General features: G+C 39.7%; 1 protein-coding gene across 2 annotated transcripts; it reads left to right on the top strand.

Moving 5' to 3' along the window:
• The first annotated feature begins 320 nt into the window (after positions 1-320).
• lrrc19.L (leucine rich repeat containing 19 L homeolog) lies at positions 321-8562 on the top strand. Of its 2 annotated transcripts, none has more exons than XM_041590422.1 (6): positions 321-422; positions 1718-1838; positions 2700-2773; positions 4961-5441; positions 6827-6946; positions 7980-8562. In XM_041590422.1, the coding sequence occupies exons 2-6, from the start codon at positions 1835-1837 to the stop codon at positions 8297-8299; spliced, it is 999 nt and encodes a 332-aa protein (XP_041446356.1). In that variant the 5' UTR covers positions 321-422; positions 1718-1834; the 3' UTR covers positions 8300-8562. The 2 variants fall into 2 exon arrangements, with proteins under 2 accessions (XP_041446356.1, XP_018113785.1); XM_018258296.2 differs by lacking the exon at positions 321-422 and adding an exon at positions 435-705.
• The last annotated feature ends 6518 nt before the right edge of the window (positions 8563-15080 follow it).

Raw genomic sequence — 15080 nt, 5'->3', positions numbered from 1 at the left:
TGCATTATATTTTTATTACTTTCAAACAATTTATTTTTTGATGTTACTGGTCCTTTAAGTTTGGCCATTTGGCTTATAATGGAGTATACTGTATTAGGTACAATACATACAATAACTACTATATATATATATATAAACGTGCTATCACTTTTTTTGTATTCTGTTTAGAATGAGTTAGCGTCGTCCCTGACTCAATCTACATATGCAGGTTGTTTTTCTCTGTGATAACCAGTAAAGTAAATATAAAACTCCCATTAACTCAAATATCGGGCGCCCCCTAGCGGCCAGAAAAGATCCATAACCCTTGCAGGAAATTGGCAAAGGCTTTCTATAAGCACAGCCTGTTTAATGGGATTGTTGCTATTAGAACAGATGGATAATGGACAGACAGACATTGTCCCAGGCAGATGGGCGTGATTTACGTAAGTTAGTATAAGTTTAATAGGAAAGGAAGCCGTCCAATAGCTGAGGTATAAGGCTGCCATTTCCCTGTAACCCTCCGTGTAAAACACCACGATCCGGGCATAGGAAGTTGGTTACATTTTAACCAGCTCTCTCACCTTTGTACTTTTCCTCCTGTGAAACTCCGCCCTGCAGTATGTGTGGGAGAAACAGAAATGAAATAAAGTGTGAGAGCAATTGTCGGGGCGAGGAAGCGCACATTTTGCTATGTTAAACCGATACGGTTCGGCAAGGGCAAGAGCGGTGAGTAGAGGTAGAAGGGGCGGGCACATAGGAGCGAACCATTATAAGGTATAGGGAACCTATATATTACCAGATTCGCCCTTCAAAAGTGGCAGTGCCTTGAAATTGTACCAGTAGTACCTGCGTCATACGTCGTGTTAGTGTGTATAACAGGCACTGAAATTACTTGCTGGGCCCCACATTAGCGCTCCCTCAAACGTTGGGAATAAGATATTTTTTGTAAATATAAAAATGCTCATCATTCAGTGTACCACTGAGCCACCACACCAACTGTACAGTGGGGATTTTTTATAAAGAGCAGCAGCATAACTAGATGTTACTGGGCCCCCACAGCAAATCTCTTCAAGATATCCAGAGATTGTCCTGTTGTACCAATATATTGTGAAATTGCTCATTATTTAGGGCCTCGTGGGACCCCCTATAGCTCCTGGGTCCTCCTGCAGCCGCAGGGTCTGCTTCCTCTGTAGTTACTAGGGATGCACTTGTTCGGAATTCTGCCTTTTTCAGCAGGATTCAGCCGAATCCTTTTGCCCGGCCTAACCAAATCCGGATCCTAATTTGCAAATGTTAATTGGGGGCGGAGAGGCAAATCTCGTGACTTTTTGTTGTAAAACAAGGAAGTAAAAATAGTTTCCCCTTGCCACCCCTAATTTGCATATGCAAATTAGTATTCGGTTCGTATTCAGGTGAACCTTTCGCAAAGGATTCCTGGGGTTCGGCCGAATCCAAAATAGTGGATTCGGTGCATCCCTAGTAGTTACGCCCATGGCTGTAGGACCATAGGTGAATTATAGAAATGGCTAAAGGCTTCCTAAGGCTACGTTCACAAGTATAAATGCAGCCATAGGGGGTTCCTATAGGGGCCTTTCCATCATTCTGAGCTTTCCGGATAACGGGTTTCTGGATAATCCCATACCTGTACATGATACCTGGGGAATGCATATTCAGGAATAGTAATAATTTGTAGGGAGAGCAATAATAAGTTCTTTTTAATTGTACTTCTGTGTTGCAGGCAGCTATTTCTATTATATATTCAAGTATTATGCAGAGATATCTGTGTTGCCAATAGAAAATCTAACAACTGCTGACTAATTAAGAAGAGGGGGTTGCTAACCCAGCGTTAAACATTATGGGTGAGTGATTTAAATATTTCATTAAACAGTGCGCTCTCTGGTGGAGGCATTTTAATGTAATTGAAAAAGATTGTAATATATTTTGTTTAGCAGGTTGTTGTTATGTAATGTTATCACAACTTAAAAATATATTTGGGTCCTCATATGTTCCGTGTGGTCCTTTGACCTCTGTGGTGCTCTTAGTGGGACTTGTGGCTGTCAAAATAGTTTGTCTGTCACTTATTCCCACTCAAAGCAATAGGAATCACTCTGTGGCAGGCACTGGCATTGAAGCAAAAGGTGCTCAGCTGTCCTGTATTGTGTGCATGTCCAGTATAGAAAAATTCTATACTACTGTACTACAGTACTGTGCATCTGCCTGATTCCATCGGCCACATTACTATTGGGACCTTTCAGAACAAGGCAGAGCATCAGTGGGAGAACTATACTCCAGGCCTGTACTATATTTTAATCACTGGGGGTCTAACATTTTGGCACATGCATACTGTAATTGTAAATTCACTTTTGTTTGTTTTCCCGTCTCTTCCATTTTTGTTGTGTAAACAAATAAGCTGCTGTGTTGTACTGTAAGAGATCACTGACTTATTTTGCTGTGACTGAGCTACAGTCATGCCAGGAAGAAAACATATTGGCCCATGCATGCAGAAATGCAGCTTAACCCTTTTTTTAAAAAAAAATTAAAGTAAATCATATTTTCCAAAGCTCTTTTCTCTAACTTAACCTGGCTGATACCATTGAAATCACTGGTAAGTGGAGAAAACACCAAGTCACATGGGCATTTTATTACGTATTTATGGGAAATGTGTTTTAGACTTTCTAGGTGAGTTTTGCATGTCTAAAAATGTTTTTTCCTGTTTTCAGGTGAAGATACAATTTTGTATTTGGTGTTTTTCTTAACACCTTTAACTGCAAGCCCATGTATACAGCACTCACAGGTAGGAGGACACAAACAATTGTAAAAAGTAAAGGCATATTCACTATTCTCCGGCTTTACCTTTGTGTACATGTCTTAAACTGGCCATACATATAAAGATCCACTTATTTGGGGACGGAATGGAATTTTCCTAATGTTTAGCCAGATATCTGTTGGAAAGGCAGGAACAAACGACACCATCTGACTTTTATCTGATCCGACTTAACAGTATAACTATAGGGGGATTCGATTTCATAGGATCATACAATCATGGCAAGATCAGATAAAATCTGACCCACAAATTCTGATCAAAATCTATTGTTTAATTACCCTTAGAGCTGAGAGGTAGGACACAGGTTGGCTGCAAACTGGGGGTGGGGGGGTGGAGAGATATTATTGTTCTTAGTGTCAGTTGAATAGATAATAGATCGAAAGGAATGACAAGAAAATACAGAATTGCTGAGCGCCTTAAGATCATTATGAAATGTTTATTTGTAGTTTAAAAGACACAATTCTACCCTACCACTTAATATTGTAATCTCTTTCAAGTAGGGTCCTCTGATCGTATTCATTACTCTGTAACCCTTGTTTGTTAAATTATTGTAAGACCCCTGTTTGTCATAAATAATTGTAAGCGCTGTGTGACTTACTGGCGCTATATAAATAAGTGATGATTATGACATTCATGCAGGTGTCCATTTTGTAATGCTGGCGATACACAGGCAGATTTATTCTCACTATTGCTCCCCTTCAGCAGTACACAGCTGTACTGCCTATGTACAGGCCCTTCTCAATGGCCTTCTTGACCGATATCTGGGCAAAAATTTATGTATGAAAATCCCGTTGGGTGGGGACCGATTTGGTGCAATGATGCAGTTCTCGTTTATGACCCGCTTTTTGTCCCGGCTGCCAAATGATCAGATCAGCTTGCTTTGCCACAGGGGCTTGTTTTTACATAAGGGACAAATCTGCCAAAGCCCTAAAATTAAAGAAACTGACAGAAGTGGAACAGGACTGTCAGTTTAAATGTGCCTGTATATGTTAGAATTATGATCTTTCACACACCATTGATTTGTTCATTTTCTCCACTATAATTAAAAGCATGAATTGTCAGATACGCTGGTAGAAGCAAAATAATTCTACCTCTATTGGGAAATTCATCATTAAGTTGTGCTGATATTCGGGTGCCTTTAAAGGCACCTGATAAAAATGTTCCAACCTATCCTATTGCGGAGATAACCGATATCCAAAGCTTTTGCCGATATCGGTCACCTCGTCTCCCACCACACACACACCAAATATCGTACAAATAGTGTATGTATGGCCACCTTAAGGAGGAATGTAGTCAAAGATAAATAGAGCAACTAATAAAAAGGCAGGGTTCAACAGAAAATAACTCGTTTGAAAGGGTTTATTGGAACAGGAGCATAATAAATAAAGTAGGTACAACTGAAAAAGAGGAAGAACAAGACTGGCAACAAATGCATATTTGATACATAGAGAGGGAGAGATACCAGATAATCAAAGTCAACATAAGAAAGACAAAGGGAGGGAAGGGAAAAGTTAATTGATCAAAAGCAGTTGTTAAACCAGATATAATTAATTAATATTGAAACGCTGCAAATATTTTGCATTGATATGTAAGATACTCTGAGTACCCTCTTAAGTCAAATACTATTGTATCTTTTACTTTGTATCTTTTTACATATTCACCTTGCTTATGCAACCAGTTTGTCAACATATGAACTGTTATGTTTATAAATTTGTTACTTAAAAAATTGCTTATCCAGCTAGCCACTTGTTCAGACTCTTCATCTCAGCATACTGTATAGCATCTATACTAAATGACTGCATAAGCAAGTATGCTAGAACCCTTGTGCCCTGACAAGTATGTCACTCTTATTGATAAGATGCTTGATCACGAACCCTGATTTGACAACAAGAGCCAGACAACATAAAAAAATAAATTTTGGGAACAATCCATTTGCAGAGAAGAATTTGCATCCTAGAGATCATTATTGTGGCAAAATGCAATTTTATAATAAGTTGAGTAATATATACAATAATGGATTGCAATTTTTGAAGTGTAATAATCACTGTGTACATATTGTAACAAACAACACCTATCTTTATGGTAGTGGCATATTGCCACATACGTATGCAGCTTTGTTCTTCATGGATGAATATTTCCATTTTGATATCTTTACAGGGCAAAATAGACTGTGGTAACAAAGGACTCCTACAAATCCCTGCTTCTCTCCCTGAGGGCCTCAAACATTTGGACCTCTCCAATAACTCCATCCATGTCTCTCAGCCCCTTCCAGAAAGTCTTTCTGAGGTTCATTTCTTGAATCTCTCCCATAACCCACTTAAAGTTCTTCCATCAAGGGCATTTCAAAATTTACCTCATCTTCAAACTTTGGATCTGAGCAGCTGCAGTATTGTTAGGCTAGATCCCCATGTCTTTAAAGGACTCAACAGTCTTAAAACACTGATACTTAAAAACAACAGCTTCAGAGCATTCAGCCTGGCAGACCTTCCTATACTGACCCGTCTAGACTTGAGAGAAACTTTGCTTACGTCACATCCTTTTCAGAACACCCACAGACATTGGTATTTCCAGTTGCTAACAGACAGTGGATTTTGTGAGTGCACAACAGAAGAAACTCTTCAGGACCCTGATCAGTATGGTGAGAATGCAAAAATAAAGACTGACAAGTTAATAAGAAATCATACACTATATATATATAAATCCCATACAACTGGTGCACTCTAAACTGTCCACTCGTCAAATGCCTGGGTGCCGGTCAACAACATTAGTATAACAGAAAACAAACAAACCGCACTCCAAGGACTTCGTGTCTCAAAAGCCAAGTGAAGGTTTTAATATATAGGGTTAAATGGAGTTAACATTTGCTTTATTTGCTTATATGTATATATATATATTTATGCTTATATCATATAGAAGTTGCCTTGCTGTTTCTTATAAGAACAATCAATGAAATTACATCCATAGACTGCAGAGTAACATTGGACTCCAGTGGCCAAATTGCCTTAAAATGCCTTAAATTTTAGCACTGGGTTCATTTTATCTGCCTTGTCAGTCGCATATTCAGGCAATGCGTTTCATGACCTTGAGTGTCCACATATTACTTGATTTCCAATCCTATCATCCCTAAACAGAGCTATAGCATGATGGGAATTGTAACAGCTGTAGACTCAAGGTTACATTTGTTAAATTGTCTGTAGCTGAAATAAGTTCAGAACTTCAGAACATTGTTGTTAAATGAGTGAAATTTAAAGTACAGTATGTCTCATAACAGAGAAATGAATTCAACCCACAAGATTTTATAAAGTTTTGAGGGGAAAACGTGTAGATTTTGTAATCTTATTGAAACACCTGATGCATAAACATTAAGTTAAAAACATTTATCAAGTTCAAAGTTTCTGGAGATCCAGGAGAACACAGATGATGTTTGGGGCACTTAGTAAAGGAAGTTAAAGGAAAACTATACCCCCAAAATGAATACTTAAGCAACAGATAGTTTATATCAAATTGAATGATATATTAAAGAATCTTACCAAACTGGAATATATATTTACATAAATATTGCCCTTTTACATCTCTTGCCTTGAACCACCATTTCGTGACTCTATCTGTGCTGCCTCAGAGATCACCTGACCAGAAATACTACAACACTAACTGTAACAGGAAGAAGTGAGGAAGCAAAAGGCAGAACTCTGTCTGTTAATTGGCTCATGTGACGTAACATGTGGTTTGTATGTGTGCACAGTGAATCGTACGATCTCAGGGGGCGGCCCTTATTTTTTAAAATGGCAATTTTCTATTTATGATTACCCAATGGCACATACTACTAAAAAAAATATATTATTATGATAATGGTTCATTTACATGAAGCAGGGTTTTACACATGAGCTGTTTTACTCAGTATCTTTTAATAGAGACCTACATTGTTTGGGGGGTATAGTTTTCCTTTAAACAGAAAAGTTTTGGCTTGTTAAATGATGAAGGGCAAACCAGAGCAAATATCATACTTTTTTCATTTTTCTGTAGGACTTTTTTGTTCCTGCTCAAGGCATCTGATTGAGGAAAAAGCATTATCTGGACCTAGGGCTAACATCCGCTTTGCCCGGGATGTAAATGATTCTACCAATAATACATCATACAACCTCAGTAAGTCTTGTGAAAAGAAACTTGCATTCATCTGAAAGTGCCAGAAACATAATCTGAAAGCAGAGTAACATTGGATTAAAGGTTTACGTTATTGCAGATGCAGTGTGTATTAAGGTTCTGTGTGTATAAGTGTGTGTGTGTGCACTGATGAAGAACAATGAGGAAAGCAGCATGAGAAAGCAGGGCTTTAAGCCCTCATAATATATTTATTTCATTCCTGAAATGTATATAGCACCAACACATATTCACAGTGTTTTTTTATGCATCATTCACATCCGTAGCAAGGCTTCAGCCAGATATGAGTCCCAGCTGACATGTCTTCTAAGGAATCAACAGTCTCGGTGTTCCATTAACAACTATAGTAATTTGGTCCAAAAATACCATTGTTTATTGCTTACAGTGTGGAACATGTAAAAGAGGAATGATAATTGCATGAAGGACTTGATGCTGTAGCCTGTCGTTGTGTGTCTTCTTGTATGCTATTGGGTACTTCACAGAGGTTCTACTCTTCCTCACCAATAGCAACCTCCCACAAAGATCTAAATCACATGGGAGATGCTTGGTGTCGTTCATGTGGCATAAAGTAAGAGTTTTGGGGTCATCATAGGACTTAAATATTCTGACTTATTAAAATTGTTGTGTTTTTTTTTATACAAAAATTAAGCATAATCTATACGACTTTTGTTATTACAAGGTACGTTAATGACTCTGTAAGTTCATTGTAATTCACTGACAGAAATGCTGTCTAGTTATGCTTTCACTTTGTCACATGCAAAGGACAAATTCAAGATTCTTTCATGTTTTTATGAAAAGGATTCTGACACCAGGACCTTACTTACAATATACTGTGGGCACCTGAGGGCCCATGGCGGCTGCCTTAGCTGAGCAGCCCTCAAGTGCTTATATGGTAAAACGTAAATTTTAGCAACCTTTTCAAATTTTTTTAGATTAATTTTCAGTTTAAAGGACATTTTTCTATTCTGTGTAAGCATTGCTCTATTTACTGATAAACATTTGGCTTTTATTTTTGCAGCTTCTCCTGCACCTGCCAAAGCAACGACAAGTGGCAGAAGCTGGCCGTATCTAGTTGGATTCATTGTGATTGCTATCTGCTTGTCTCTTCTCATTGCAATGGCTGCCAAGTGCAATGTGTTCCATCGATACATCCGCAGCTACCGCCACCGTCCTTTGCCAGAAAATGACTGGATTAATCAGTCCCAAACAGAACTTCCAGGGGTACCACTGCCTCCAAATGAGGATGAAGACGGATTTATAGAAGACAACTACATTCAGCCAGAAGATCACCATGATGAGGAGGAAGATGACAATCTTGAAAGAATGTATGATATCTAATATGCAAGATAGAGGATTCAGTCAATACAATACACACTCCATAGGTCAAGGACTGAGAAATAGAAAGAGATGTAACTATAAATGTGCTGGCCTAATTTTATGGATAGCTACACCCACCATTCTATATGTAAATATTAATCATGTTTCTACTCCTGGACCAGTGCCCAAGTGTATTCTGACTGTGATAAGTTGGCATACATTATCCACTTTTTAAAAATTTTCTTTGGAAAAAAACCCAGTTCAATAAATGTCTTTAAAATGTATAACGGCTATTGTTTCACCTTTAAATTAACTTTTAGAACGATTTACAGATTGCTATTCTGAGACTGCAATTAGTCTTAAAGGAGTTGTTCACCTTCCAACACTTTCTTCAGTTCAGTTGGTTTCAGATAGTTCACCAGAAATAAAGACTTTTCTAATAATGAAGTGTAAAGTGTCATTTTTCACCTTCTATATACTCTGGGAGGGGGGGTCGCCGACCCTGTAAACTGTTCTAAATTGATACATTTAGTTGATACGTTTCTTATCTTTGTCCCTGCTGAGCAGAAATGTATTAACTAAATGTTGCAAAATTACATAGTTAGTTACATAGTTAAATTGGGTTGAAAAAAGACAAAGTCCATCAAGTTCTACCCCTCTAAATGAAAACCCAGCATCCATACACACACCCCTTCCTACTTTTCATTAAATTCTATATACCGATACCTATACTAACGATAGAGCTTAGTATCACAATAGCCTTTGATATTATGTCTGTCCAAAAAATCATCCAAGCCATTCTTAAAGGCATTATCTGAATCAGTGGCGTAACTAGTTGTTACTGGGCCCCTTAGCAAATTCAATTTAGGGCCCCAAAATATTTATAAGTTGGCCTATTTTACCAAGATATATTAAAATTGCTAATTAATTAGGGTCTCACTGGGCCCCCTACACTCCTGGGCCCCCCTGCAACCGCAGGGTCTGCTTCCTCTATAGTTACGCCCCTGATCTGAATCAGCCATGCCAACATCACCCGGCAGTGCATTCCACAACCTCACTGTCCTGACTGTGAAGAACCCCCTACGTTGCTTCAAATGAAAGTTCTTTTCTTCTAGTCTAAAGGGGTGGCCTCTGGTACGGTGATCCACTTTATGGGTAAAAAGGTCCCCTGCTATTTGTCTATAATGTCCTCTAATGTACTTGTAAAGTGTAATCATGTCCCCTCGCAAGCGCCTTTTTCCCAGAGAAAACAACCCCAATCTTGACAGTCTACCCTCATAATTTAAGTCTTCCATCCCTCTAACCAATTTAGTTGCACGTCTCTGCACTCTCTCCAGCTCATTTATATTCCTCTTAAAGGGGAAGGAAACCTCGTCGGCGCTAACCCCCCTCCCCCCTCCCGTGTGTTGCCCCCCCTCCCTCCTCCCCCCTGGCCTACCCCTCCCGCTGGGCAAATGCCCCTAACTTGTTACTTACCCTTCTGTGCAGGTCCAGTCCAGGGAGTTCACAGGCGACATCTTCTTCCACGCGATCTTCTTCCTCCTTTGACCAGCGTTTTGGCGCATGCGCAGTAGGATCATTTTGCCGGTACGGATCTACTGCGCATGCGCCAAAAGTCGCGCGCGTGCGCAGTAGATCGTACCGGCGAAATGATCCTACTGCGCATGCGCCGGTCAAAGGAGGAAGAAGATCGCGTGGAAGAAGATGTCGTCTGTGAACTCCCTGGACTGGACCTGCGCAGAAGGGTAAGTAACAAGTTAGGGGCATTTGCCCAGCGGGACGGGTAGGCCAGGGGGAGGAGGGAGGGGGGGCAATACACGGGAGGGGGGGTGGGGGGTTAGCGCCGAGGAGGTTTCCTTCTCCTTTAAGGACTGGAGTCCAAAACTGCACTGCATACTCCAGATGAGGCCTTACCAGGGACCTATAAAGAGGCATAATTGTGTTTTCATCCCTTGAGTTAATGCCCTTTTTTATGCAAGACAGAACTTTATTTGCTTTAGTAGCCACAGAATGACACTTGTTATCTACAAAGACCCCTAGATCCTTCTCATTTAAGGAAACTCCCAGCACACTTAGCCATTTAGTGTATAACTTGAATCTATATTCTTTTTGCCAAATTGTAACAGTTTAGACTTTACAGTCTGCACCTGATTTACTGAGCTGCCAAACTGAAACACCAGAGACAGAGACATTAAACTCTATACCGGTACTTGTAGTTTGGAAAAACTGTAAAAATTGGAAAGTAATTGAAAGTCTTTATTTCTGGTGAACAATCAGAAAACAAATGAACTGAAAAAATGTGTTTTGAAGGTGAACCACCCCTTTTATTTTTTTTATAAATTGTGCTTTTTTAACTATTTAGCTTTTTTGTTCAGCAGCTATGCAGTATTGAATTTCAGTAGGTATCTGGTTGCTAGGGTCTAAACAGTAACCTAGCAACCAGGAAAGATATTTGAAAGAGAGACGGGAATATGAATAGATGAGGGCCTACATAGAAAGATTAGTAATAAAAAGTAACAATAAAATTGTAGACTCATGGAGCAACCATTTTTCTGGCAGTGACCCCCATTTGAAAACTGGAAAAAGTCAGAAGAGGAAGGCAAATAATTTAACAGCTATGAAAAAAATACCAAAATGTAAATTTGCTAAGAATAGGCCATTTTTCACCATACTAAAAGTTAACATAATAGTGTACCACCCCTGTAACTGATAAATGTATAGTTTTGTTCTTTAAAGGGCACCAATCATGACCAAAATCATTTACTAAGTAAATACTCTATGTGAAAGTTCAAGAAATCCGATTTTTAAAACAGTTACAATTGTTTGTATAATGTAAATGATCAGCTCACTATTCCTTCTGCAAGATAGGGAAATCTCCTGATACTTCCTTCTAGTGGAGGAGTTTACTTAAACAAGGCATTCTGGGTAGAATACTCAAAGCGGTGCTACAATCTGAGAATGCTCCTGAAATTTGCATATTAGAGTCTCTGTTATAGTCTCAGTATGGCCTCCCTCAGTGAAAGAACCCATTTAACAAAGTAAGGGATTTTTTTTAAAACCTGCAGTTTTTTCAAAAAACTATATATGTAGTTTGATTAAACGTGTTTAGCTTGCACTGGTCAGATTGTTAATATGTGTTTGATTTTGGCTGTGATAGGTGCCCTTTAAACAAAAGGCATTTTGCAGTAGCAGTATGCACAAAATGTCTCTGTCTTAAATATTTTGATAATGGGTTGAGTGCAGAGGACTCTTGTATTTGTCTATATGTATTTTGTGGTCGCAGCCTCATTGCACCCCCGCCTAATGGTTTTAAAAAATAGTGGTGAGCGCAACTTTCCCTTGTTTGTTATAGTTTATACAGGAGCAGTGACCAGCTCCATGTTGTAGCTCCCACCCTTCCCAGCTATAGTCAGGTGATCCCACTGGTGTCTAATAAAAGGGCAGCCAAGTTTGGGAGTTTTACTTTGAAAGCAGCTAGTAAGTTGCAGGTAAAAAGTAGTCTCTTTGTAAAATGTATAATGAAGCAATAGAATTCTTAATGAATCAGATGAAAATTGAGCATAGGACTGGCCAGATATGGGATGACTTTGAGGTAGTTGGCCATCTTAAATATATTGCAATATATGGACAAACAATCCCTGTTTTGTTTAAAGGGTAAGGCATTTTTAGTAGCAGTATGCACAAAATGTCTCTGTCTTAAATATATTGATAATGGGTTGAGTGCAGAGGACTCTTGTATTTGACTATATATATATATATATATATATATATATATATATACACACACATTTCCACTCATCTGGATTAAATAAAAATAGTGTATTCAACACTGTATAAAGTCACAAATATTTCTGAACACTAAAGCATTATTGCTGTATTCCTCCATTTAAGAATATATAGCAGTCGATTTCCCATCACAGGTGAAAAAACAAAATGCTCAAGTGGTTAACTGTTCATAAGCAAAGCTATTTCAAACCCTTAAGAACATTTGCATTTTACATACAAGACCTACCCCGCAGACATGGCTACAACAAAAGCGTTTAGTTTGGGGGAGGACAGGTGGGCTGTTTGCTCAGCTGCACTAGCTAAAAATACTTTTATTTTCTTTTTCTAATTGACCTTGTCACCAAAAATAAAGGAAGGTTTAAAGTGCAGTAAGAGCTGAAAATACCTAAATACCAAGCAAATTAGCACATTGTTCATACTCCAGTATTGCAAAATCCAGCCAGATTCAGTCCAATAGAATATAAAACACCATTGTTTTTTATATCATTCAGTTGTTATTATTTTTATTGTTTATATGTATATGGCTCTGACCAGGCTCGGATTTGTGGAAAGGCCACCTAGGCCCGGGCCTAGGGCGGCAGGGTTTTAGGGGGGCGGCATGCTGGCCAACCACACCCACATTGGTTCAGAAACACTGGGGATGTGCTGGAGATACAATCATTTTTTACATTTCCTGTGCGCCAATCCCCATTGCTCCAATCCAGATAATGAGAATATAATGTATTATACATACGAATTCCATATTTGGCACCATATTGTTTTTAGTTTATATGCATCCTTGCATTCAGATGTGCACCCAAAGTTTAATACTGGATGATGATAGATGGGGTAAGAAGGCCAGATTTAATGCAGCCTATTTGAAGTGAAAGGGATTTATCCTAAATCTTAATGAGAATGACTAGGCCATATCTAACCCTTACTTGTCTCCACAAGAAATACCCTTTCCTGTCATATTGAACCCTAAGAATGCTCTACTGGGACAAATTAATGTCTTCCAGGGTACGGGTCTGCACTGAGTTTTTTGCAAGGAGATATGTACTCCTTCACTGGAGAGCACAAACCTCTTCTACAATTTATGGCTCTTCTTAATTTACAAAACCCTTTTACTAATTTAAAAGAGAACTAAAGCTAAACTAAAGAAATAGGGCAGAAATGTTGTACATTATGTTTTGGGCTTCTGTACTAGCCCAAGGCAACCACAGCCCTTTAGCAGCAGTGTCGGACTGGGCCGGCGGGAAACCAGGAAAAAACCCGGTGGGCCCCGGCCCTCATCCGTCGGCCCAGCCATGTTTCCAGATCGGGCTCCCCCTTGAAAATAGTCTCTGCCGCTCCAACACTTAGCGCAGGCACGCAGTGCGAGGGAGTTTGTGCAGGCGCGCACTGCACAGACGTTCGTACAGGTGCATGCCGCACCAGCATTCGCGCAGGAGCGCGCAGATGGAGAGAGAGGCCCAAGAGGGAGGCGCGCAGAGGTAAGCCAGGAAGAGGCCCCCGGTGACTGCTTGGAGGGGCCTTCATGTGGCAGTCCCGGTGGGCCCCCATTACTCCAGTCAAACACTGTTTAGCAGGGAAGATCTTTGTATCCAAATATGCCCCAGTAGCCCCCCATCTTCTTTTCTGCTGATTCACTGCACATGCTCTGTGCTGATGTCAGCTTAGGGACCGACAAAATATATTGAATATATATTGTAGAAGTCAGAGGGGATAAATCATAGATAGCAGATATATATCCCCCTTCTTTAGATTTTGTGCCTTCCCTTTAAGAGACACCACAGGGTTAACCAGGCAGAGGTGTGGGCAGCAGGTGAATGTGTGTATGAGAGTAGGAACTGATTTGCTTGGGTGTGACAGAAAGTTGGAGACTTCTGCTTTGTTATTCACCTGTGGGATTCCCTAAAAGCCCCCATACACAGGCAGATATCAGCTGCTGACAGATTAAGTCTATGACGGGCTTCCTGATTGATATCTGGTCAAAAGTCAGCCAGATGTCGATCAGCCATGCTTTAAAATCAAGCAGCATGCAGTCCTCGATCCGACCGTCAGTTTTTTCCTCGTTGTGATCTGATCGTTGCGCCCTAGGGCCCTTAATAAAATCAGCCCAATATTGCCCACACTTCAAAGTGGGTATATGGTGGAGAGATCCACTGGTCTGGGGACCTCGCCAAATGAGCGGATCTCCATATGTATGGCCAATTTAAGAGACCAGCCTGTTTAGTCTTCTTGTGTACAGGATGCTAGAACTACTAAAGTAAGCAAATTTGGACTTTTTTTGCTATAAGCTATTAAGCTATATCTGTTGCAATTTATTAGGCTGATTAGTAAATCATTAAAATTATTGGTACATGGCAGCTCAGAAACCAGCACAAGAAGCATTACAATTTAAAAATTAGCCCTGAAGCATCAGCTTATAAGCAGCGTCAGACCCCAGACGCAAAACGCTATCTGGCCCCCCTCCTTGAGCTGCAAACAGCCCCTCCCCCCGCGATTACCTTCTTTTTTGTACAGCCACGCTGGGGGCCAGGGAGGGAAGACGGAGGTCGCTTCCGGCTTCTGCCAAGGACCAGGTCCCCGGCGTCCCACCGGCCCTGTCCGACACTACTTATATGACCAGCAAACCTCATTTTCTGCTTTATGATTTGTGACAACCCCTAAGCTTAGCTTTTCAACAGCTGCTCAAACTGTCAGGCATGGGGGTTATGTAGCTCTTTATGTTTAATTAACACATACAATTTGGTTAAAAAAAATTTTATACATATATGCAGAAGCTGCTCCTAGCAGGTTTTGTGCCCCATTTTTCTCAGATAATATAAACATTTTGTTCTCATCAATGAAATAATACTTACAAATGGACCAATTTAATTACTATAAGTACAGATATGGAACCTGTTATACAGTATGCTGTCCAGGTCCTAGGGTTTTTCAGATACAGAGTCTTTCTGTAATTTGGATCTCTACTATAAAATAATTTAAACATTAATTAAACCCAAAAGAATTTTGTCCTCCAATAGATTAAGAT

Source organism: Xenopus laevis, chromosome 4L, assembly GCF_017654675.1.
Source record: "Xenopus laevis strain J_2021 chromosome 4L, Xenopus_laevis_v10.1, whole genome shotgun sequence".
Taxonomy (NCBI): domain Eukaryota; kingdom Metazoa; phylum Chordata; class Amphibia; order Anura; family Pipidae; genus Xenopus; species Xenopus laevis.
The sequence above is the reverse complement of the archived record's forward strand: the minus strand, read 5'-3'. Positions and strand labels throughout refer to the sequence as shown.